We start from the raw sequence: 23,429 nt of genomic DNA, 5'->3' as shown, positions 1-23,429 counted from the left end.
AGAGTTCACTGCTGCTCCTGTTTATGCAGACAGATTTAAATTAAAACACTAATGTATTTATGATTTTACACAGTGCACAAATATCAGAGTTTTACTCTCCTGTCAGTCATCAGTGCTCTCTGTGAGTATTTGATGTCCATAGAATACATGACTCAATGAAGTCACAAAGTTTAACCTCATTAACAATAAAGTAACACAAAGAAAACCAGAAGTTTTATCTTATCTTGTCTTATACAGGTGAAACAGCGACCTCTGCTGTCTGTAAATAAAAAGCTTACAGCACCTGGTATTCCCAGGCGGTCTCCCATCCAAGTACTGACCAGGCCCGACTCTGCTTAGCTTCCGAGATCAGACGAGATCGGGCGTGTTCAGAGTAGTGTGGCCGTAAGCGAGAGAATATACAACTATCAGGACTTTTATACGTGTTAGACACAAACAATCTGAATATCTGAGTAGCGTTTATGTCAAATTATATCGTCAAAAATAAACATTTTGTGTGACGGAGACAAAAAAAATTATACATCAGTTAAACAAGGAAATACAAAGATAAATAATGTTCGTCTATTTTTCTCCTTCTTTGTATTTTAATGACAATAATATATTCACAGCTTCTTTTGATGTTTTTTTTACTCTTTATGGTTAATATTTGATATAATTAGACATAAGTAAAAATATTTATCAATTCTCTTGATCGACTCTAACACGTTTAAATGTCCTGATAGTTATACATTCTCTCGCTTACGGCCACACTACTCTGAACACACCCGATCTCGTCTGATCTCGGAAGCTAAGCAGAGTCGGGCCTGGTCAGTACTTGGATGGGAGACCGCCTGGGAATACCAGGTGCTGTAAGCTTTTTAATTGCAGTTTTATTTACAGACAGCAGAGGTCGCTGTTTCACCTGTTTATGTGGACAGTTGTGAATGCAGTAATTTATTTTTATGTATTCTTCGTGGATCTTGTTTTGTTTGTGTCACTTTATTGTTAAAGAGATCAAAGTTTGTGACTTCATTCAGAGTTCTTGTCATGTATTTTATGGACATTAAATACTCAGAGAGCACTGATGACTGACAGGAGAGTAAAACTCTGATATTAGTGCACTGTGTAAAATGATAAATACATTACTATTTTTGTTTTAATTTAAATCTGCCTGCATAAACAGGAGCAGCAGTGAATGCTTGTGTCAAAGCAGAAAAGCTTACAGCACCTGGTATTCCCAGGCGGTCTCCCATCCAAGTACTGACCAGGCCCGACTCTGCTTAGCTTCCGAGATCAGACGAGATCGGGCGTGTTCAGAGTAGTGTGGCCGTAAGCAAGAGATCAAGTCACTATCAGCTCTTTCAAACCCGTTAGTCATCAACAGCGTAAAAATCTGAGCTCATTTATGTCCTTTAAAATGTCACCAAATGTTACAGGGGATGTTATAATTAATAAAGCAATGGGAGAAGGTAAGTAAAATAAATAAATATAAAATAAATAAATAATAAACACTACTTCACAACCCTACTTCCAGAAAAAGACCCTGGAACCACAACATGTGTACATTGCACTCTAAATTCTAATACCTAGAATTAGGGAATACCAGGTGCTGTAAGCTTTTCTGCTTTGACACAAGAGTTCACTGCTGCTCCTGTTTATGCAGACAGATTTACATTAAAACACTAATAGTAATGTATTTGTAATTGTCCACAGTGCACTAATATCAGAGTTTTACTCTCCTGTCAGTCATCAGTGCTCTCTGTGAGTATTTAATGTCCATAGAATACATGACAAGAACTCTGAATGAAGTCACAAAGTTTAACCTCATTAACAATAAAGTAACACAAAGAGAACCAGAGGTTTTATCTTATCTTATCTTATCTTATACAGGTGAAACAGCGACCTCTGCTGTCTGTAAATAAAAGCTTACAGCACCTGGTATTCCCAGGCGGTCTCCCATCCAAGTACTGACCAGGCCCGACTCTGCTTAGCTTCCGAGATCAGACGAGATCGGGCGTGTTTTTTTTTTTTTTTTTTTATTATAAAATTAGTCATAGAAGATATTTACAATAAAGCAGAACAAAATACATGCATGCAACCGTTTCCATCAATGTCTCACGCTTCAAAAAGTAAAATACACCCTTCCATTCTCCACGTGAAACACGTTGTGTCCCTGCATCACCCTCATCCCCCTACGTGCTCCCCATTCCACCCGTGCTCTGATGAACTGCTTCAGGGTCAGCGTAAAAAAGTCCCACGTGTTCAAAGTCCGACCCTCTTTCAGCTTGGTGTTCCTTGCAACGTATATGGCGTGCTTTGCAAATTGTCCAACCAGGTTCACTATGGTCGAATTGCTGTACGTCGCAGTGTCACCAAACAAGAGAAACAACCGCCACTCCCTCTCTTCTCCCCACAGCATGCCTGCTCCATCCCGCAGGAAGTCCCTCAGCCGGCGTAGAAAGGGCGTAAGCCTCGGGCAGTCCAGGAACATATGTTCCAACGTCTCTGCTTCTGCTCCGCACACAGAGCAGCCCCTGGCAAACACCTCCTTATTTATTTGGTGCAGCACCACCCCCGGATGCGTCTTTCTGTGCCTCAAACGGAAATCCGTGTTGTGCACCGCACCCGGGGCGATGCTCTTCTTAAGGGTGGCCCAGATGCGGTCCCCCCGCAGACCCGGGAAGACCCTCTCCCACGCCCGGTCAGCCGCCGGAGCCCTCCGTCTGCCGTTCACGAACATCTGGTAAAGCGCCTTTGTTCTCAGGTCCAGCAGATTGGTTCCCCCCTGTGGTAGAGAGAACTCACACATACCATCAGCAGGCTGCGCCGACTCCCCCTGCCCCTTGGCCAACACTAGCCACCGCCGAGGGATGGAGTCAGCCAGCTTTGCACAGACCCCCATTATGGCCGGTTTCCCGTATTTTACCCCCCTCCCCTGCAGGGCGGCCAGGACCCGCCCAACATCAAGACCACCGGCCCGGTCAACCACGTCTCCCACCCTGAGCAGCCCAGCTCGCTCCATCGCTGCACATTCTAACTCCCTCCCTCCCCAGCGGATCTCTGGATTGCTGAAGATGGGCTGCGCTCGTGCCTGTAGGGTGTTAATCACCTTTGCTTCCAGTAGGGGCCTCAGACCAGCCCAGGCTACCACTATTTCTTCTGCCAGAGGCTCGACCACCCCCAGGCCCCCGGGGGAGCGCCTCTGACAGAGACCCCACAGGCCCAGAGGCGGTTCGAGTCGCAGGTCCTGGATCAAGAAAGACCTCCACTTCGGGCCAGAAGCCCCTGGTGTCAGAAGCTTTTTAATCAATTTAACCCGCAAAGCATGTTTCCTGCACCCTACACTGACCAACCTCAGACCGCCTCTGCTCTCCTCCTGGATCATGACGTCAGTAGCCACCTGATTCATCCCCGAGCCCCACAGAAAACCGCCGATGGTCCCACTGATGTCCCTCTCCCTCCGCTGGGAAAGGGGACAGACAGCCAGCACATGGTTCAACAAGGACATAAGCAAGGAGTTCACAATTACAACCTTGCCTTTTATCCCCACCCTCCGCTGTTTCCACATATTAATTATTGTCCGCATTTTCCCCTGCACCCCATCCCAGTTCTTATCTATTGCGCTTTGCTCCCCCTTCCCCATCCAGATCCCCAGTATTTTTATTGTGTTCCCCGCGTCCATGAAGCCCCACCGGTTCACAGTGCGTTCCTCCGTCCCGCATCCCATAAGGAGTGTCTTTGCCGCATTCATCCTCGCCCCCGACGCCGCACAGTACTCCTTCACCCGCCTCACCACCCTATCTACACTATCCTGATCCACCACCGTAATATTCGTGTCATCCGCATATTGGATTATTTTGTAGTGCTGTGAGTCACCCACCCGTACGCCCTGGATGCCCTCGTCAGCATTGACCGCCGCCGCCAGAGGCTCGGTGACCAGGGTGAATAGCATGGCGGACAGCGGGCATCCCTGTCGGATCGACCTTTCCAGAGGAAACCCACCGCTGCACACACCATTCAGTTTCACACAGCTAGTGGCCCCCCTGTACAAAGCCTTAATCCAGTTAATGTACCGAGCTCCGAAACCTAGCTTATCTAGAACTCGCCACAGAAAAGCATGTTCCACCCGGTCAAACGCCTTCTCGAAATCAACACTGAGCAAGAAGCCGCCCGTCGTGCACATATGTCTGGTCAGGCACTTGACCGCCAGGGCAGAGTCGGAGATGTCCCTGCCCGGCACGCCATATGCCTGATCCGGACCCACCACCACTTCTATCACGTGTTTTAGCCTATTTGCCAGCACTTTCGCCAAGACCTTGTAGTCCGTGTTTAACAGGCTGATCGGCCTATAATTCTCCAATTTATGTGCTCCCCCCCTCCGCTTGTATACCAACGTTATGACCCCCTTGGAAAAATTCGTAGTCGTCCCTCCTTTTTGTTCTATATCCCTATAGACAGCCAACAGAATAGGGGCTAGTTGGAGTTTAAAGATCTTATAGAATTCGCCCGTGAGGCCATCCCATCCAGGGCTTTTGCCTCGGTTCAGCCCCTCGATCGCTACCATAAGCTGTGGCAGGGTGAGGTCCGAATCACAGGCCTCCCTATCCGCTGCATCCAGCGCTCTCTGCAGGAGAGCCACACTACCGTTCAGCTGCTCCGCGTCGATGCCCTGGCTGGTGAACAACTCCCTGTAAAACTCCTGGGCTGCCAGCAGCACCTCCTCCACCTCGCTCACCATTTTGCCCTCCCTATCTTCAACCTCCCTTATATACGCCCGTTGCTGCCGCTGCTTTTCTAGGCCTAAGAAGAACGCCGTTGACTTCTCCCCGTCCACTAAGTATTCCGCCTTGGCTCGAATCGCTGCCGCCCTACACTTGGTCACCGTCAGATTATGCAATTTTGCCAGCGCCACCGACAATAACGTGACATCCCGAGCCGGGTTTTCTCCTATTTTCCGTTGCTCCTGCTTGGCTACCTCCAACAGTTCCCTCTCCTCCTGTTTCGCCTCCCATCTCTTCCTTCTACAGTACCTGATGCACAGCCACTTGATCCTTTCCTTCACTCCCTCCCACCATCCCTGCAGATCGGCAGTGCCCACCATCTCCTCTCGCACTTCCCCCAAAAAAGCCCCCATTTTCCTCAAAAACACCTCATCCCCCAAAACGCTATTATTTAAAATCCACATACCCCCGTTCCTGCACCTGCCCGCCCCCCATAATTGAACCACCAAAGAGGAATGATCACTCCACCTGTTCTGTACATATGTTACGGCACTTATGCTGGGGACCAGTCCTGCCGACACCAAAGCAAGATCAATTCGCGACTGCTTTAACTCCCCCCTAACGACTTGTCGCCGAGAGTAACCCCTCACCTCCGGGTTAAGCGCCCTCCAGATGTCTGTGAGATTACAAACCGACATCAGGCGGTTCAGCTCCTGCCTGCTGACGTCACCCTTAAGCGGGTTGGTATTCGACGTGTCTTTATCTGTTAAAATAATGTTAAAATCCCCCACCAATACACAATGCCCTGTGACCCACTTGCCGAGCTCCGTTCGAATAAAATCTTTCCTCTCCATTTCGATATTGCTCCCATAGACATTAAGCACCCTCAGCACCCCCCTATTTCCCTTCAGGTCCAATGCGATCAGCCGACCCCCCGCCCCAGCATACACACACGCCACATCGTAAGGGAGGCCCTCTTTGTAGAGGATTGCCGTGCCCGCCTGGCCCGTCTGGCCCGAAACATAAAATACACCCCCCCCCCAATGCTTCTTAACCCCGTCCAGTGTGTCCGCGGCCCAAGCAACTTCCTGAAGACAGAGAACATCTGCACGGACATTATTCAGGATATCTTTCAGCTTGTCTATGACTCTTATCCCCCTTATATTCAAGGATGTGATCGTAAGCACCATGAGGAACAAGTAAATTAAAGTCATCTAATACTCACCGCTATGACTTTTTAATCCTCCGTGGTATCCGCCCCAGTTTACCGTCCTGTGCCCGTTTCCTACCTTGCAGCCTCATACCTATCTCTCTGTCTACATCTGAGTCCGAGGACATCTGCCTGCGCTCCCAGGGGGTGGGGCCAGCTCCGCTCTCCCGTTCTCTCGCCTTGTCGGCCAACAGGGATGCGCTAGAGCGGCTGGCGGGCCTCTGGAAACCGTCATCCGATACCATACTATCGGTTTGGGAGTGGATCTCTGGACCGACATCATCAAGACTGGACCCCAAAGCTACGTCCATCTCCTCGCCGAGCAACCTCCGGGCAAAAGCCATTGCTCCCTCCTCCACTGGTTCCTGCACCCTGTCCCCCACGCTACCCTGCTCGGGCGCGCTCGTCAAGCCGTCTACGGCGGGGACCAGGGCAGGGCCCTCCACTCGAGCCCCCCCTGCCCGCTCGGGAGCAGAGCCCTTTTTTCGAGCTCCCTCCTCTGCAGGGAGGGTGTCAACACATCCGCTCACCGTCCGCTCTACTCGGGTCTCAGGCCCCAAGGCCCCCACCCCCCTGCGCCCCTCCGTCACTGGAGCATCGTCCCGTAATCCCCCCTCCCGAACCACTTCCTCCTCCATATCGGAGCCTCCCTCAACCTCACCATCAGCCTCACTATCGTCCCTACAAATGCAACTTTCCATCCTATTGAGACACACCTCACATTTCTGCACCCTCTTATTGCACTCACGCGCATAGTGGCCCTGAACGCCACATCTGTTACAACAGAATTCCGGGCAGTCCCTCACGATGTGCCCTGGCTGTATGCACACCCTACACACCCGAACCTGCCTATCGTGGATCACCCGGAAAAATTCTGGCCCAGCCGCCGTGCTGAATTTTGCGGAGTATGGCAAAGATTGCACCGAATCATTAAATTTCACCTTTACAAACCGCGTTCCATCAGCAACCCTGGTCCCCGGCCACATGCGCCTCTTTATCGGGGACACCGCCGATACCTTCCAGGCCTCCAGTTTCTCCAGGATTTCCTGGTCCATGATATAGGCTGGCAGGCCCAAAAAGGAGACCACCAGCTCATCATTAGCAATTTCCCTCCCCTGCACCAGCGTGTTCCCAATCTTGAATCCATCCAAGAGGCTGCGTTTGCCCGCCTCACTCCCCATTGTCACTTCGTAGCGACTCGATCCAGCATTCCTACACGCATTGATATTGCCACACATCATCCGCACATAGCGTATGAGCTCTATCGGCGACACAACTTCATCTCCCTTCAGCTCCACTAACACCGTAAGCCCCTTCTCATACTTTACTTCCACCGGTTTCGCTCCCGCCGAGTCCGATCGGCGGCTGTGCTGGCCATCGTCCCCCCCCCTGGCCGCCCTGCTCCCCCCGTGTGACACATCCTCACCTGCCCCGTCGCTCCGCACCTCCCCGTCTGCACGAGCAGGTCCGATCCCCACCCGGTGCTCAGGCTCCCCGACTGCCGCTCGTTGCCCGTCCATTCGCCCGTCTTCGTGATGCTCCATGTCCCTGCTGCCAGCACACCCGGACGTGAACAAAAAACTACTCCCCGCCAGTCAAAAGACTGCGGGGAGCGACAAGAGTCCTACACGACAGCACAGTATCAACAAAAAGCCACAAGACAACCCAAAAACCTCCAAAAAATAATAAGAAAAAGCCGCTCGCTATTGTTCTGTTTCAGAATTCGCGCCCTCAGCTGCTCTCCCTGGCACTTCCGCAAGCGGGCGTGTTCAGAGTAGTGTGGCCGTAAGCGAGGGAATATACAACTATCAGGACTTTTATTAAACATGTCAGTCATCAATAGAATTGATAAATATATTTACTTATTTCTAATTATATGGTCAAATAGTAACCATAAAGGGTGTTTTGTGTCGCAGAACAAGAAGCAAATATATATATTATTGTCATTAAAATACAAAGGAGACAAATATACATTATTTATCTTCATACTTTGACAATATAATTTGACATAAATGCTACTCAGATATTCAGATTGTTTGTGTCTAACATGTATAAAAGTCCTGATAGTTGTATACTCCATCGCTTACGGCCACACTACTCTGAACACGCCCGATCTCGTCTGATCTCGGAAGCTAAGCAGAGTCGGGCCTGGTCAGTACTTGGATGGGAGACCGCCTGGGAATACCAGGTGCTGTAAGCTTTTTATTTCAGTTTTATTTACAGACAGCAGAGGTCGCTGTTTCACCTCTTTATGTGGACAGTTGTGAATGCAGTAATTTATTTTTATGTATTCTTCGTGGATCTTGTTTTCTTTGTGTCACTTTATTGTTAATGAGGTTAAACTTTGTGACTTCATTCAGAGTTCTTGTCATGTATTTTATGGACATTAAATACTCACAGAGAGCACTGATGACTGACAGGAGAGTAAAACTCTGATATTAGTGCACTGTGGACAATTACAAATACATTACTATTAGTGTTTTAATGTAAATCTGTCTGCATAAACAGGAGCAGCAGTGAACTCTTGTGTCAAAGCAGAAAAGCTTACAGCACCTGGTATTCCCTAATTCTAGGTATTAGAATTTAGAGTGCAATGTACACATGTTGTGGTTCCAGGGTCTTTTTCTGGAAGTAGGGTTGTGAAGTAGTGTTTATTATTTATTTATTATATATTTATTTATTTATTTTACTTACCTTCTCCCATTGCTTTATTAATTATAACATCCCCTGTAACATTTGGTGACATTTTAAAGGACATAAATGAGCTCAGATTTTTACGCTATTGATGACTAACGGGTTTGAAAGAGCTGATAGTGACTTGATCTCTTGCTTACGGCCACACTACTCTGAACACGCCCGATCTCGTCTGATCTCGGAAGCTAAGCAGAGTCGGGCCTGGTCAGTACTTGGATGGGAGACCGCCTGGGAATACCAGGTGCTGTAAGCTTTTATTTACAGACAGCAGAGGTCGCTGTTTCACCTCTTTATGTGGACAGTTGTGAATGCAGTAATTTATTTTTATGTATTCTTCGTGGATCTTGTTTTCTTTGTGTCACTTTATTGTTAATGAGGTTAAACTTTGTGACTTCATTCAGACTTCTTGTCATGTATTTTATGGACATTAAATACTCACAGAGAGCACTGATGACTGACAGGAGAGTAAAACTCTGATATTAGTGCACTGTGGAAAATGATAAATACATTACTATTTTTGTTTTAATTTAAATCTGTCTGCATAAACAGGAGCAGCAGTGAACTCTTGTGTCAAAAGAGAAAAGCTTACAGCACCTGGTATTCCCAGGCGGTCTCCCATCCAAGTACTGACCAGGCCCGACTCTGCTTAGCTTCCGAGATCAGACGAGATCGGGCGTGTTCAGAGTAGTGTGGCCGTAAGCAAGAGATCAAGTCACTATCAGCTCTTTCAAACCCGTTAGTCATCAATAGCGTAAAAATCTGAGCTCATTTATGTCCTTTAAAATGTCACCAAATGTTACAGGGGATGTTATAATTAATAAAGCAATGGGAGAAGGTAAGTAAAATAAATAAATAAATATATAATAAATATAAATATATAATAAATAAATATATAATAACTTACTAAAGGAGGAATGCCAGGTGTTGCGTGTGTATATGTATATATATATGGCCTGTGGGAGGCAGCAGTGCGCCTTTGCCTACACTTTAACGAGACGACGAAGAAGCGGTAACCCCGGAAATCGTTCTGCGTCACTTCTTCTCTTCACTCTGATTGGCTATGGTCACGCAGATGCTGATGTGGTGTTCAGCAGTTAGCCGTCCCGAGCCTCTGATTCAAACAGATTCTTCGCATTAACTGTCATTGTGTTTTGTTAAAATAATGCCTTATTTTCAGACTTGGGAGGAGTTCGCCCGCGCAGCGGAAAAACTGTACCTGACAGATCCCATGAAGGTAAACAAAAAAAAAACACACGCTATTTCACAACTACTTCACAGGTTAGCATGCTAGCATGCTAAGCTGGATAGCTTGTAAGCGACACGAACGTGCTTACTGAAGGTCTGTGTCTTTTTTTTTTTATTCACTGTACATTGACGAACTTTTTGTGTTTGCAGGTCAGAGTGGTTCTAAAGTACAGACACTGCGACGGAAACCTCTGTATGAAAGTGACCGACAATGCCGTAGTAAGTAAAAGGCTTTAAAACTGCCTGACAAGTAGAAAACTCGTTTATTTACTCCTCTATGTTTGAGTATCAGCTGGACAGTGATTCAGGAGGGACACCATGATGGCACCATGACGTGGAACTTTAGCCAAATTTAGCATCCGCTTGTTTTTTAATTGACTGTTTAATCAGCTGATTGTATTAAGTCTTTCATTGATCTGAGCAAATTAGCTTTTTCCCCCAAGAAAAACTTACAATCATGTAAACCTACAGTGCTAATACAAGATCAATACATTTATAGATGATAGCATGTTTGATATTTATGTCATAAATGTTATTATTAATATCTGAACATGTTTTTAACGTCTAGTTTTCTCAAATAAGAGTGGAAAACCTTGCCTTGACTTTGTCTTCTGTCCACCCCCCCTGCAGTGTTTACAGTACAAGACAGACCAGGCCCAGGATGTGAAGAAGATAGAGAAGCTCCACGGAAAGCTGATGAGACTCATGGTGTCCAAAGAGACGCACAGCGGTGCCATGGAGACGGACTAAACAGCTGTGGAGGCTCTGACCTTTCAGAGCCCTGGGACTTTAGGGTGTGATGGGGAGAGAATCTGAAAAGAGGACATGTAATACTGTCAGAGAGGCGATGTCTTCACATAATGTATATATTTTATTCTTTCAGGATTTTTTTTGTTTTTATGAGATCTTCTTAAGTCATTTGGAATCCTGCTCGCATTTTCAGACACATCTCGGATTGGTATTTGTTTAAAGTGAAGTCAGTTTGGGAAGTTTAAAGAAATGAGAGAGAGTGTGTTGAGGAATGTAGGCTGTGTGTGGAGCTGTGTGTTTCAGCATTGAAGGAGACGATGAAGACATATTATGTCTTTTTTTCTGTTGGATACAACACAGATCTTTTTTTTTCCCTATGGACTTGTGCCACATGGATGAAGCAGGACCTTCTCTTGGTGTGGAGAAGCACCGCACCACACACCTCCAAATGCCATTTTGTCCACAGGGAATAATTGTGTTACATTGTTCAATAAATGTTTATTTACCCCCAATACCAGCCTCTCTTTATCTGATGGTACTCGAGGGTCAAAACGCATTTTTTGGGGGGATTTCATTGGGGCAGCGGCAGCTCAGTGTTTACAGTGTTTGCTAAAGAGCGAACTGTTGCTATGCCTCAACGATGAGGTCAACTCTGGGACCAGTTCTGGCAAAATAAATAAATACTCTGCTTTAAATAAACATTTTAGCAAATACACGTGTAATAAACTCACAGTATCCTTTAACCCTCAGGCGTCACTCTAATTTACCACCCTTTTGTGTCATTCGTGGACAAAAACGTCCACTTGCAAAAAACTGCTATAAAAAAATAACAGATTAATATTTTTTCTTACTTTTTTTCTGCATAAATATGTTAAACAACTTCAGCCCTGCTCAAAACTACCAAACATTAAACCATTTTGAGGAATTTAACCCTTTAAATGCCAGTTTGATTACTTGATGTCACAGTAATTTTTTATAAAGAAAACACAAAAAAATGAGTTATTAGGTTAGGTGGCTGAGGCATTACTTTTAAATCTGTCATGGATATGTCAAAGATTAGACAAAATATTGAGCTTGATGGATTATTAGTTTTTATAGCAGTTTTTTGGAAGTGGACATTTTTGTCCACGAATGATACAAAAGGGTAGTAAATTTGTTTCACCATGTTCTGGTGATGTATTTGAAAAATTGAAATTGGAATTCTAAAGTGTGTCTAGAGAGAGTCTTTGTTACAGAAAATTGTGCCATATGCACCAACACAGATAAAATGGTGGCCAGGTAAAGAGGCAAAAATGACGTCATTGGGGACTTTTTTGTCCCCAATGACGCACAAGGGTTAAAAAAAAAAACATCCACATATTTGTATTTTATATAAAATAACACAATTACAAAGTGTGAGTTAGACAAACCTTAGTTTCTGTAACACACTGCTCTGTTCCACCAAACACTACATTTCCCATCATCCTCTGGTGTTCACGCATGCGTTCAGTTTCTTTGACAAATCGCTTTTTTTTTTTTACAAGTTTGTTTCGTAACTATTTCTAAATAAGACTTTTGTGACCACTTATTTTTTGAATGGTCGTCCGTCCGGTTTACAGACCGTATGATCCAGACGTCAGTTTAGAGACCGAAGAGAAGCTGCGTTCACGGTCCTGTGTCGGACTTTACACCTCAAAGTGAAGCTACAGCTGCAGGTAAAACGTTTCTCCCAAACATTCTGTGATGTGTGACTTCTTAGGAAAGTTTTCGACTTGTTTTGGATGTTGTAAAGTGGCGCTAAAATCCCCGTTAACGCTTGTAATCTACATTAAGCTAGCACACAGTAATTAGCTTCAATTAACAGCCTGTTGCCGTTAATTTCATCACTACGTTGTTAGTATCCTGATATAATATATCCGTTAATACTCTGTATCAATGGCTTGCTAGCGAAAAGTAAAATAAACTGAACATTTTTGATAATATTGTCGTGATTCAGCTAGCTTGTTTGTAGCTTAGAATGTAGTATAAAGTCGCCTTTGCTTCTAGAAAACAGACATTATCTGCTTGACAGGTCGTTGAACTTCCGGCAGTGAACGCATCATTAATGTCAGTCCAGAGTTTTCTACCAGTGTGTGTGTGTGTGTGTTGGAGGGACACACACACACACACACACAGCGGGGCATGCTGTTTTGTATGTTCAGGTCTCATCTGGATCACTGAAACCAGGATGAGGTGTTCACATGTTGCAGAACATAATCAGGATTCTGTAAAAATCAGACCACTTTCTAGCACACACACACACATCTCTGACTGAGGCTCTGTTCTCTAATCCCTTTAGCTGCTCACAAACACAACCATCTTTTGTTTTTACACATTTTTCTCTAAGCTGGTGAACTGTTTGTGCTCCTGTCCAAAACCAGAACTGTAAACCAGAACTGTAATGTAATCTCCATAAACTCAGAACTCTTCAGTTCTTCAACTGTAAAGTTGTGTGTGTGTGTGTTTTTTTTGTGTGTTTACTCACTTTTTCTTGCAGACATCATGTTCACAGAGGTGCTGGTTGCCTTGGCGATCGGAGGGTTAATCTTCTTCCTGCTTCAGAGGAGCAGGAAACATGTGCTGCAGACAGAAGATGGCTGGTGGGGGCCAGGAGCACCGTCTGATGCTGAGGAGGACCCCGCCATCCGACCCTTTAAAGTCACCACCAGTGATGAAGAGCTGGAGGTAAAACCTCCGTATTGATCACAAAAAAATTGGCAACATAAGCATTCACTCCTCCCATCATACAAGAAACATATATACGTACCTCAGAACCAGTACCGAGGTCCAGATCTTAGTGGAAGTTGCGGCTGTGACGAGTACTCAGTTGAGCGAGCCTCTAGAAGACCAAAGATGTGGCGATATCATGAGTTATTTGTGGAGTATTAAAGCAGCATTTACCTTCTCCTCTGTCAGGACCTTTACAGGAGGATTGACCTGACGCGTCCTGTTCCCTCACTGGAGAACAGCCAGTTCAACTATGGCTTCAACTCCCAGTACCTGCAGAAGGTGGTCTCCTACTGGAGGAATGACTTCGACTGGAGGAGACAAGTAGACAAACTCAATCAGTACCCTCACTTCAAAACCAAGATTGAAGGTGAGACTCACAAACTCACAAAGAAGAAGAAGGTGCTGCATACTTCGTCTTATTGTTGGGCCTCTGTTCAGGTATTGATATCCACTATGTGCACGTGAAGCCTAAGAAGGTGCCCGAGGGGAGCAGTGCGATCCCTCTGATGATGGTGCACGGCTGGCCCGGGTCCTTCTATGAGTTCTATGGGCTGATCCCTCTGCTGACCGAGCCATCAGACCCAGGCGACCTTGTGTTCGAGGTGGTGTGTCCCTCCATACCGGGGTACGGCTTCTCCGAGGCATCACATAAGCAAGGTGGGTTTGATCAACTAACACATCTTCTCTGTAGATCCTGCTTGGTTTCATGCTGGTTTTTTTTTTTGGTTTTTTTACCCGTGTAGGTTTTAACTCGGTCTGTGCGGCCCACATCTTCATCAAACTGATGAAGCGTCTGGGTTTCGCGCAGTTCTACGCTCACGGAGGAGACTGGGGCTGGCTCGTCACCACCAACATGGCTCAGCTGGAACCCAAGTAATGACACCCCAAATAGTCAAATAAGTCAGTTATATAAATATCTACCACCCCACAGTAGTCAAGAAAAGGGAAGAGGCTGTACCAGGTTGTAAACAGCCCCCAGAGGACACTGAAGGAACTGCAGTTTTTGTCACTTCTGTGTTTCCTTCAGTTCTTATTGACCAGGTTTTCACATTAAAAAGGTGTAAACACAGTCATAGATATCTGCTTCCATCTGCTCTTTGTTGATGTTTACGTATTTTCTGTACTCCAGAACCATCAAGGGACTACATGTGAACTTTGCTCCACCCAGCAAGCCAGAGCCGCTCATCTTTCTGTCCCTGTTGCTTGGCCAACACTTCCCCAAACTGTTTGGTTTTACTGACCTGGACGTTCAGAAGCTCTATCCCTACATGAAGAAACATGTGGTGGAAAGCATCAGAGAGTCCGGCTACATGCACATCCAGGCCACCAAACCTGACACCGTGGGTAAGTATCAGGGACAGGAGGAAGAGGGCAGATCCTCTGCTTCATGTGTTCTTCTGATGACCACCAGAGCTGCTTGGAGGTTACTGATTCTCTGTTCGGCCCTGCAGGTCGAGGGCTGAATGACTCTCCAGTTGGTCTGGCTGCCTACATCCTGGAGAAGTTCTCCACTTGGACAAACCGTGAGTTTCTGAACCTGGAGGATGGAGGACTCACCAGGTGAATACAAGCATTCGATGAAAATGCTGCACACCTACCAGAGCGCACACACTTAGGTGGTTCTGCTGTGTTTCAGGAAGTTCTCTCTGGACGACCTGCTGACAAACGTGATGATCTACTGGACGTCTGGCTCCATCACCTCCTCCATGAGGTTCTACAAGGAGAACTTCGGCAAAGGTTTATATGCACCCCACACCAAGTGAGTACCAGCCAGCCGCCGCATCCTGCACAGGGGTTCCAGTTCAGTGCTGAACCATTTGCCTCTCTCTCATCCCAGGATACCTGTCTATGTCCCCACTGGTTTCGCCTGCTTCCCCAACGAACTAATGCACTCACCCAAACTGTGGGTCGAACGGAAGTACCGTAAACTGGTGACCTTCACCCCCATGGCCCGCGGTGGCCATTTTGCTGCCATGGAGGAGCCCCAGCTGATGGCAGAGGACATCCAGAAGTTCGCAAAAGTGGTGGAGAAGGAGATGAAGTGAACTAGCAAGTAGACAATAAACACATATTTTAGTCAGTGAAGTAAGCATCATCTGTTATGTAGCCTTATTATCCATATTATTGGCTGATATCCACCAATTAGGAACATTAATCCGTTTCAGCCTCAGCTTCGTCGGCTGTGTGCTGCTGAGTTTACTGAGCAGCTGCAGACGGAAGGTCAGAGGTCACCTGGTGTTATTGTGTTGACAGCACAGACAAGGTGCCAGGCATTCCTCTGACCGATAACATGAAACCTCTGTACTTATGCCACGAGGATGATAACACGTTACCGCCTTTAACCTTCACGCTGTATTTCATTTGTTCATATATGAACTTTAAAGCTCCGTGTTTACATTTAACCCTGCCGCTCTGCTACAGCCACAGCTTTGATTAATCTGCTGCATTAACATCATGTCTCACTAATGACTTCACTAGGTTTAAATATTGTTAAGCTGAACACAATCTGTAAAGCTGTTTGACAGGTTTAGAGATTATTTCTGAAATGATGCCGTTTACAGTGTGTTACAGAGAAGTTTTCACAGGATGGTGGCTTCAAAATAACATTAAAAAGAATAAATAAATGAGTGAATGAATACATATATACCTACATTTATGCATTCATTTAATTATTTATGTTAATTTGTTTATCGTCATATATTTAGGATAGGATTGCCAATGAAGACACATACAGTAACAAGGTAATTTATGAAATGTAGAAATTAATAAACGCAAAAATTGTGATAAATAAATAATGAGGAAATAAAGTCATGGAAATAAATGAATAAATCATAAATAAAAAATAAAATAAAAAATAATTTGGAAATAAATACAATATATATGTATATATGTTTTTTGTACAATAAATACATGTACAAAAAACAAAAACAATTTAGTACGGAAGAGGATTAGGGCCACTGAAAAAATAAAAAAATCTTGACAGAAAAAAATGTAATCAGACTTTTTTCTCAGAATTCTGACTTTAATCTCAGAATTCTGACTTTATCTTAGAATTCTGACTTTAATCTCAGAATTCTGACTTTAATCCCAGAATTCTGACTTTAATTTCAGAATTCTGACTTTAATCTTAGAATTTTGACTTTTTTTTGTTAATTTCCATTTCTATCCTTTTTTTCTGAATTCTGAGAAAAAGTCAAAATTCTGAGATTAAAGTCAGAATTCTTCTTTTTCTCAGAATTCAGAAAAAAAGGATATAAATGGAAATTAACAATTAACACACCAACACCCACTGTTTCCTCTCATCAACCATACTGTTTTATACTCATGTAGCTAATTTCCATGTAGCTAACAGGAAGTTATGAAACTGTGAGATCATAAAAATGTTAACTAGCATCTGACTTACAGCCACATTATCACAACATGATCACAAAGGACCCCCTCAGCTGAGATTCTGAACTTTAAAAATCCTGCAACTAAGTCATGTTGAAAGACAAACATGTGACAGCAAACTGAATCCAATACATCTGTAGCCATAGTAACAGTTCAACGTTTACACCTGGCGAGCCGACGCACCTCCGCCGCCCCCCTGCTAACGCTCAGCGCTGCGAGCCTCCAGCCTCCCGCCCAGCTGTCCAGCTGTTAGCAGAGTTTTCTGTTTCCCAAGGCCCCCAGTGCCCTGGCTCAGGACACCCTCCCAGTGCTGCACTCCCCCAGGCCTGACTGCCTGCCTGCCTGCCTGCTCTTCTTGGCAACCAAACATTGAGGGGAGGATCAGGATGACCGGGCGGCTGAGATAAGGACCACATGAAGTTCCCCACATTACCTCACCCGATAAGGAAGCAAGCAAAGAGGCAGAGCGAGCGAGAAAGTGAGAGAGAGAGAGAGAGAGAGTTTGTCAGAGGTGGAGGAACTCGTGGATGGACAGGGATGATCAGACACACGGCCGATCAGTGAGGACGTGTTTATTTCTCCTGGTTTTTAGGGGTCTGGGTGGATCGGGGGGTCCTACAGAGAACTCATGAACTCTGGAGAGGAGCTCGGAGGAACCTGAGCAGAGCAGTCCTCAGTAGCTGCAGCAGAAATGGCTTCATGAGGAGTCGGTCTTCACTCTGAGGTATTTCAAAAGACACAGATGTAAAGATGACTTCAGACAGCGACTTCACCAAAGTCTCAAGCAGGAGACTGTAACTCTTAAGAAAACCTCCAACCAGCCAATGAAAACAAACCAAATCAAAGCTTCAACTGAGAAACACACACTCTGGTAGCATCCATGGCCGTGAATCCTTTAGAGGGTCTGATGTTAGTCAACCACCAGCTGGTCTGCGGCTCCACAGCAGAGCCACAACGGCAGCAGCCTCCTGCAGCCCTGCACGGACGCCGGAAGAGCCCCCGGAGCGGCCGGGAGACCAGGAAGTGGGTGAGTCTCAATGGATGAAATGATTAAAATGATTATTTTTAGAACTAAGATACAAAATACAAAATAAATCAATGTCTGTCCAGCAGGTGGATTCTGCGTGTGCGTCCAGGTCGAACCTGGCTTCTAGGTCTGGGTCTGTGGTCCAGAGCAGGGCGCTGAGCAGTCAGCACTCCCCAGAAAACGCAGCACGTGAGAGGAGCCGCGTGCGCAGCCTGCGGCAGGCCTTCCACAGCCTGCAGGTACGGCAGACCGACCCGGGTTCCAGCACGAGCTGCTGCACTCTGCACTCACTGTTTCATTCTAACCTGCAGCTGCTCTGTTCACTCTCTGCAGGCAGCTCTGCCTTCAGTCCCCCCAGACACCAAACTCTCCAAGCTGGATGTTCTTGTTCTTGCTACCAATTACATCGCCCACCTGACAGAGACCCTGGATCAGGGAGGGACCCTCCCAGAACACAGCCTGCCCTCCAGACCTGGTGGATATCTGCATCCTGTTAAGGTAAAGAACCAGCTGCTACAAGTTTAGGATTGTAGCCAACACTACCAACGTTACATTAAAGCCACTTACAGTGTATTTAGCTGCACATAAAGTCTTTAAAATTGCATATAATGTTAGGTACATGAAACCACCAGCAGCCAGGTTGATCCGGGAGCAAGTAAACCACCAGGTTACAACACCTTTCATGTAGTTTAAGTTCCTGAATCATTATAAAATTACATTTAGCGGCTGCTATCCTGTGTGTGTTTAACTAGGTAAATGTACCTTGAATTGCCGCAATAGGGGACAAATAAAGTTCTTTGATTGATTGATATTTAGGTCAAATGCTAATTTAGCCATTTATGAACATCTAAGTTAACAAATGACTGCTTAAAAGTACATAAATGCATGTTGTTATTTTAGATAACAGCTATTCTGAGCTGTAGGTGTACAAAACAACCAATAGCTACAGTAACAAGTTGTGTGTTCTGTCCCACTGAACAGTAAACACACTGTGCAGACTGTAGCATATGATGCTAACCATCAGAGCTAACACCCTGTCTCTCTCTCTCTGTCCTCAGAAGTGGCCGATGCGTTCCCTACTCTACTGTGGCAGCATGGGAGAGCTGCTATCAGCCAATCAGATCGCTCCACCTGGACGGGACGGGACGCACCCTGTGCCCGCTTCCTTAGAAGCAGACAGAGAGCGTCAGACGTAACTTTCACCCCGTTCCTTATCTCCAGTCTTGTGGGGCTACTATTAAAAGCACATCAAAGCAACGTGTGATTAATGTGGAGATAGTGATCGGTGGCTCTGCTTTCAAAGCAAAACAATATTTAATGTCCAGAACAGGGTGGATTTTTTTATGTAAATATGAAGCGCAGGCTTTAAATTGACTAAAAGGCCGTCAAGTCTGGTCATCAGTTAACTTCAGATTTTGTGAAACTGCTCATATTTTAACAGAAAACAACTTATATTACTGAAGTGTAAACGTTTATATATTTAGAGTTGCTGAAAAGGTTCCATTATGATGTAAACATCCTGTCGAGGACAGATTTAACACCAGGAAGTAAAAATAGATCAATACATGGAGGAACAGAGAGTGACCTGTTACCTGGATTGTAGTTTTTTTTCTAAGATTCAGCGTGTTTTTAATGAAATAAAATGTTTGTGAGCGTTTCCTCCTTGTGTGTGTGTGTGTGTGTGTGTGTGTGGGAGCAGGATGGACGGACAGATGAGCAGTGAGGGAGGGATTGTTGTGGGAACACAGCAGCTGTCTGACCACCTCCTATCAGACCACTTAGTTCTCATTACAGCGCTGCCACAGAATGTAACCTTCCTCTTCCACTAAAACACCAGCTGAGCCACGACAACAACACAGAGACACACTTCTTACTCTGACCGCTGTCTAATAGTCCACACATGACGGTGTGGTTACATTTCCAATGAAAACAAGATGTTTAAAGCCTTCAAAATAACATTTATATAAAGAAATAAATGTTTTTTTAAAAAAAAAAACATTTGCAGTTTGAGTCTTCAATATTTTAAATTTTTAATCTTTGTTTTCATTTGCATTTTTGTCTTGCTATATTCTTCAATATTTTGCATTTTATACAAAACTGATGGTAATTTAATTATGGTAAATTTATTATATATTATATAATTATATTATGTATATATATATTACTAATAATAACAATACAATACTAATAATAATAATAAAATATAATAATAAAATATATCATTGTATTATTATTTATAATAATAATAATAATAATAAAAATATATTATTATTATTATTATTATTGATAATAATAATAATGTTATTGTCAACACTGCCAAATGTACTGGACATACAGAGAATCTAAATTTCAATTAATAATATTAATATTAAAGGATAATACACTTTATTTTATCATCATCATCAAGAAGTAGGATTATTTTTTTAAATAATTTTCCAAGAATCAGAAGATGCTGCGCACACACACACAGACCTCCGAAACATCCAAAGTATGACATGTCAGTCTCACCTAAGAACACATAAATATAGAATAAGTCACCCTTCATTTTATTGAACCCTCTGCTGAGCCAGTGTGTCTTAAACTTCCAGACGGTTTCCTGTGTTCTTTCCACAGTGTGTAGTTTCTGTGTTATAACTCACTAAGGATCATTTTTGCTGCAGCACCATTATGCTGAGTCTGATCCAATAAGTCATGCAGATACGTTTGCAGGATGAATAACTACCAGACCAGACTCACTGAAATCATCTTCGCCCCCCCTCCTTCCTGCTCCTTGAACATACTGGGCTCAGCTCCACAAGCAACAGCCCCGCGTTCAAGGCTAGCTCTATAAATCTGTCCGGGGTGGGGGATGGAGGGCTGCCCTCCATGTCCCGTGTGTAAAGAAGACTAATTTGGAGCTGCTGGAGTCTGGCTACTAAAGCAGAGGTTACAGAAGGACGAGCAGGACGATGCAGAAAGGACAAGAAACTCAAATGGAAGAATTAAAGTTAAATCTTATACAGATGAATGTCTTTTTTACTGGAAGGTTTATCTTATTGATGGATAAGTTAACATATTAACTTTAACTTGAAGCGACAGTCATGTTGGTCATTTTAAAAGATTCGGGTTAATTATTCAATAAATTTGAAATTCTCTGACTGACTCCTGAACTCCTTTTATTTTACACTGAAAAACCATCTTTCAGGTCCAGTGTGAGCATCCATGGCTCTGTATCTGCTGGTGGCCAGTAGGCCTACACAGTGTGTGTGTGTGTGTGTAAATAGCTTTTTACGCCGTTGGAACAGCCTAAACAAACGTGAGTATCCACAGCGTCTCCCTCATGTTGGGAGATAATCAACATATTTTCACTATCTCCTGCTCATTACGGCGGGTACACGCTGATTACAGGCTGGATTTATGGACCTCTGAGGCCACACTCCCCCCCTCGCTTTGGCTGGACCTCTGCTGGAACTGAGTGGACGCTCAGGGAAAGGATGACAAAGAGGAGGAGGAAGAGTGGATAGAAGGATGAAGGGAGAGAGAGAGAGAGAGAGAACAGGAAAAAATAAACTGTAAAAAAAGAATAAGCAATAAAATGTGAGAGAATTAGCAGAGAACAAACGATAACAAAGCAAAGAGGAGACTCTGAGAATTGTTGGATCTCTTTTGATCAGTCTGAGATAAGATGAAGCTCGACAGTAAAGTTTCTCCCCTTGGCTGAACATTTGAATCATGAACCAGTTCACCTTTCATTCATTTCCTTTTCCTCAGTTTAACTTTGCTAAAAGGTCACAGCTCTGATTTTACAAGCTTACAACATGTGATAAAAATCTGGGGCCGCACTACACCCACTTCGACTAGACTAGGCAACAATCAGAGTAAATAACATGGCTCCAGACATCTTAATGTAAATAGGCATATGGGACATTCACCTATGAGGTGTAAACAGCATTGCACATAAAAATCTCAGGTGTAAACAGCATTGCTATCTATAGAAACACAGGAGTAACATGTCATATTGGCCATTCTGCCACTAAGGTGTAACTAGCATCGCTTGCTACAGATGCAAACTGTCTAACTACTCATATATACAGCCACCAATAAGTTGTAAATAGCATTGCTGTTAAAGATCCCAGGTGAAAACAGCATTGCTAGCTATAGACACACATAGCATTGTTAATGTAAAAAGTCATTGGCAAGTCCACAAACAGGTGTAAATAGCAGTGTTGGGTACAGACATCTGGGTGTAAGTAGCATATGCCATTTTCACCTACAGCTGAAAACAGCATTGTTTGCTATAGATCTCTGGGTGTAAATAGTCATATTGCACATTCACCTATGAGTTGTAAATAGCATTGCCCCTAAAGATCCCAGGTGTAAACAGCATTGCTATCTATGGAACTAGAGTAATGTGTCATATTGGCCATTCTGCCACTAAGGTGTAAATAGCAATCTTGGCTCCAAACACCTTAATGTAACAGGACATCCCTCAACCAGGTGTAACTAGCATTGTTTGCTACAGATGCAAACTGTTTAAATATTCATACATCCACCCATAAGTTGTAAATAGCATTGCTGTTAAAGATCCCAGGTGAAAACAGCATTGCTAGCTATATATACACTGTGCAACTTATCATATTGGGCGTTTTGCCACCAGTGTAAATAGCATTGTTAATGTTAATGTAAAACGGCATATTGGCAAGTCCACAAACAGGTGTAAATATCAGTATTGGGAATAGACATCTGGGTGCAATTAGCCTTGTTGACTACACACCCTGGGTGTAAGTAGCAAATGTGATTTTCATTTGTCCTATTAGACATTCACCCATGAGCTGTAAGCTGCATTGCTGCTCCCAGGTGTAAACAATGTTTCTAGCCATAGACACATACTGTAGATGCAAGTGAACATATTGGTTGTTCTGATACTAGGGTGTAAATAGCATTGTTGGCTCCAGACACCTTAATGTAAATCAAATCATATTGGCAGGTGTATATAGGAATGATGCAATTAGCCTTGCTGGCTATGGGCCATGGATGCACATATAGTAATGCTACTAGTTTACCCCCTGGGTGTGAATAGCATTGCTGGCAATGCCTGGCTGTAAACAGTCATATTGGACATTCACACATGAATTGTAAGTGTAACATTGCTCCAAAAGGACTTGGGCGTTTACACACGGGTGTAAACCGTCACACCAACAGGTGTAAATAGCATGGCTTATGGATGCAGACTGTACACGATCATCAAAACAGTGCACGTGTTGTTTAATTTGTCATTAACATTTTTATTGTGAGTTCAAGTACATTAAACTAAAAAAACAAAAGTCTAATTACATTCAAACAGCAGAGAAACACTGAGACATGCACCTGTCTCCATCACAGGCCACTGCATGTACAGATCCATTTACTCATTCATGAATCTGGTTTGGTCCAATCCTGGACTGATGCTTGAGCTCATTTTTACAATCTGACAACATCCTGGGGAAAAAGGATCTATAAAACAAATCAAAAACATCATCACAACATGAAGGCACAGCCAAAGCAGAGAGGTCGCCTGGACTTCAGTGCTTCTGGGTTTATTTTTGGAATGAAGAACAGGAAGAATTCTTGTGGATGGGAGAAATAAAACAATAAATATTGTTCGTAACAATATTTATTTGTTGCTGGAAATTACTAAGTGCCATGC

The 23,429-nt window shown here is 44.3% G+C and overlaps 3 protein-coding genes and 6 non-coding genes across 9 annotated transcripts; 6 read left to right on the top strand and 3 right to left on the bottom strand.

The window, feature by feature from the left end:
• Window positions 1-271: 271 nt before the first annotated feature.
• On the bottom strand, window positions 272-390 carry LOC114429273 (5S ribosomal RNA). The gene has a single exon (XR_003669648.1). It is a non-coding gene; the product is annotated as a 5S ribosomal RNA (ribosomal RNA).
• Window positions 391-736: 346 nt separating this feature from the next.
• On the top strand, window positions 737-855 carry LOC114429297 (5S ribosomal RNA). Its single transcript, XR_003669670.1, has one exon. It is a non-coding gene; the product is annotated as a 5S ribosomal RNA (ribosomal RNA).
• Window positions 856-1,195: 340 nt separating this feature from the next.
• Window positions 1,196-1,314, bottom strand: LOC114429272 (5S ribosomal RNA). The gene has a single exon (XR_003669647.1). It is a non-coding gene; the product is annotated as a 5S ribosomal RNA (ribosomal RNA).
• A 6,677-nt stretch (window positions 1,315-7,991) lies between these two features.
• On the top strand, window positions 7,992-8,110 carry LOC114429271 (5S ribosomal RNA). Its single transcript, XR_003669646.1, has one exon. It is a non-coding gene; the product is annotated as a 5S ribosomal RNA (ribosomal RNA).
• A 628-nt stretch (window positions 8,111-8,738) lies between these two features.
• LOC114429270 (5S ribosomal RNA) lies at window positions 8,739-8,857 on the top strand. The gene has a single exon (XR_003669645.1). It is a non-coding gene; the product is annotated as a 5S ribosomal RNA (ribosomal RNA).
• A 329-nt stretch (window positions 8,858-9,186) lies between these two features.
• On the bottom strand, window positions 9,187-9,305 carry LOC114429269 (5S ribosomal RNA). Its single transcript, XR_003669644.1, has one exon. It is a non-coding gene; the product is annotated as a 5S ribosomal RNA (ribosomal RNA).
• Window positions 9,306-9,634: 329 nt separating this feature from the next.
• srp9 (signal recognition particle 9) lies at window positions 9,635-11,111 on the top strand. Its single transcript, XM_028397436.1, has 3 exons — window positions 9,635-9,838; window positions 10,000-10,068; window positions 10,480-11,111. The coding sequence occupies exons 1-3, from the start codon at window positions 9,767-9,769 to the stop codon at window positions 10,597-10,599; spliced, it is 261 nt and encodes an 86-aa protein (XP_028253237.1). The 5' UTR covers window positions 9,635-9,766; the 3' UTR covers window positions 10,600-11,111.
• Window positions 11,112-12,102: 991 nt separating this feature from the next.
• Window positions 12,103-15,999, top strand: ephx1 (epoxide hydrolase 1, microsomal (xenobiotic)). Its single transcript, XM_028397226.1, has 9 exons — window positions 12,103-12,293; window positions 13,115-13,302; window positions 13,534-13,714; window positions 13,786-14,004; window positions 14,091-14,220; window positions 14,477-14,691; window positions 14,799-14,907; window positions 14,984-15,106; window positions 15,185-15,999. The coding sequence occupies exons 2-9, from the start codon at window positions 13,120-13,122 to the stop codon at window positions 15,390-15,392; spliced, it is 1,368 nt and encodes a 455-aa protein (XP_028253027.1). The 5' UTR covers window positions 12,103-12,293; window positions 13,115-13,119; the 3' UTR covers window positions 15,393-15,999.
• Window positions 16,000-16,778: 779 nt separating this feature from the next.
• Window positions 16,779-19,604, top strand: tcf23 (transcription factor 23). Its single transcript, XM_028397757.1, has 4 exons — window positions 16,779-17,764; window positions 17,848-18,003; window positions 18,098-18,262; window positions 18,823-19,604. The coding sequence occupies exons 1-4, from the start codon at window positions 17,618-17,620 to the stop codon at window positions 18,958-18,960; spliced, it is 606 nt and encodes a 201-aa protein (XP_028253558.1). The 5' UTR covers window positions 16,779-17,617; the 3' UTR covers window positions 18,961-19,604.
• The last annotated feature ends 3,825 nt before the right edge of the window (window positions 19,605-23,429 follow it).

This window comes from Parambassis ranga, chromosome 24, assembly GCF_900634625.1.
Source record: "Parambassis ranga chromosome 24, fParRan2.1, whole genome shotgun sequence".
Taxonomy (NCBI): domain Eukaryota; kingdom Metazoa; phylum Chordata; class Actinopteri; family Ambassidae; genus Parambassis; species Parambassis ranga.
This window is presented reverse-complemented; position numbering and strand designations above follow the sequence as displayed.

Bases quoted from the DNA above. Each gene is read 5' to 3' on its own strand.
- tcf23 (XM_028397757.1), top strand. From the start codon at position 17,618: ATGGCCGTGAATCCTTTAGAGGGTCTGATGTTAGTCAACCACCAGCTG. The intron at 17,765-17,847 runs GTGAGTCTCAAT...ATGTCTGTCCAG, and splicing joins GCCGGGAGACCAGGAAGTGG to CAGGTGGATTCTGCGTGTGC. The intron at 18,263-18,822 runs GTAAAGAACCAG...CTCTGTCCTCAG, and splicing joins GATATCTGCATCCTGTTAAG to AAGTGGCCGATGCGTTCCCT.
- srp9 (XM_028397436.1), top strand. From the start codon at position 9,767: ATGCCTTATTTTCAGACTTGGGAGGAGTTCGCCCGCGCAGCGGAAAAA. The intron at 9,839-9,999 runs GTAAACAAAAAA...TTGTGTTTGCAG, and splicing joins ACCTGACAGATCCCATGAAG to GTCAGAGTGGTTCTAAAGTA. The intron at 10,069-10,479 runs GTAAGTAAAAGG...CCCCCCCTGCAG, and splicing joins AAGTGACCGACAATGCCGTA to TGTTTACAGTACAAGACAGA.
- ephx1 (XM_028397226.1), top strand. From the start codon at position 13,120: ATGTTCACAGAGGTGCTGGTTGCCTTGGCGATCGGAGGGTTAATCTTC. The intron at 13,303-13,533 runs GTAAAACCTCCG...CTCCTCTGTCAG, and splicing joins CCAGTGATGAAGAGCTGGAG to GACCTTTACAGGAGGATTGA. The intron at 14,005-14,090 runs GTGGGTTTGATC...TTACCCGTGTAG, and splicing joins CGAGGCATCACATAAGCAAG to GTTTTAACTCGGTCTGTGCG.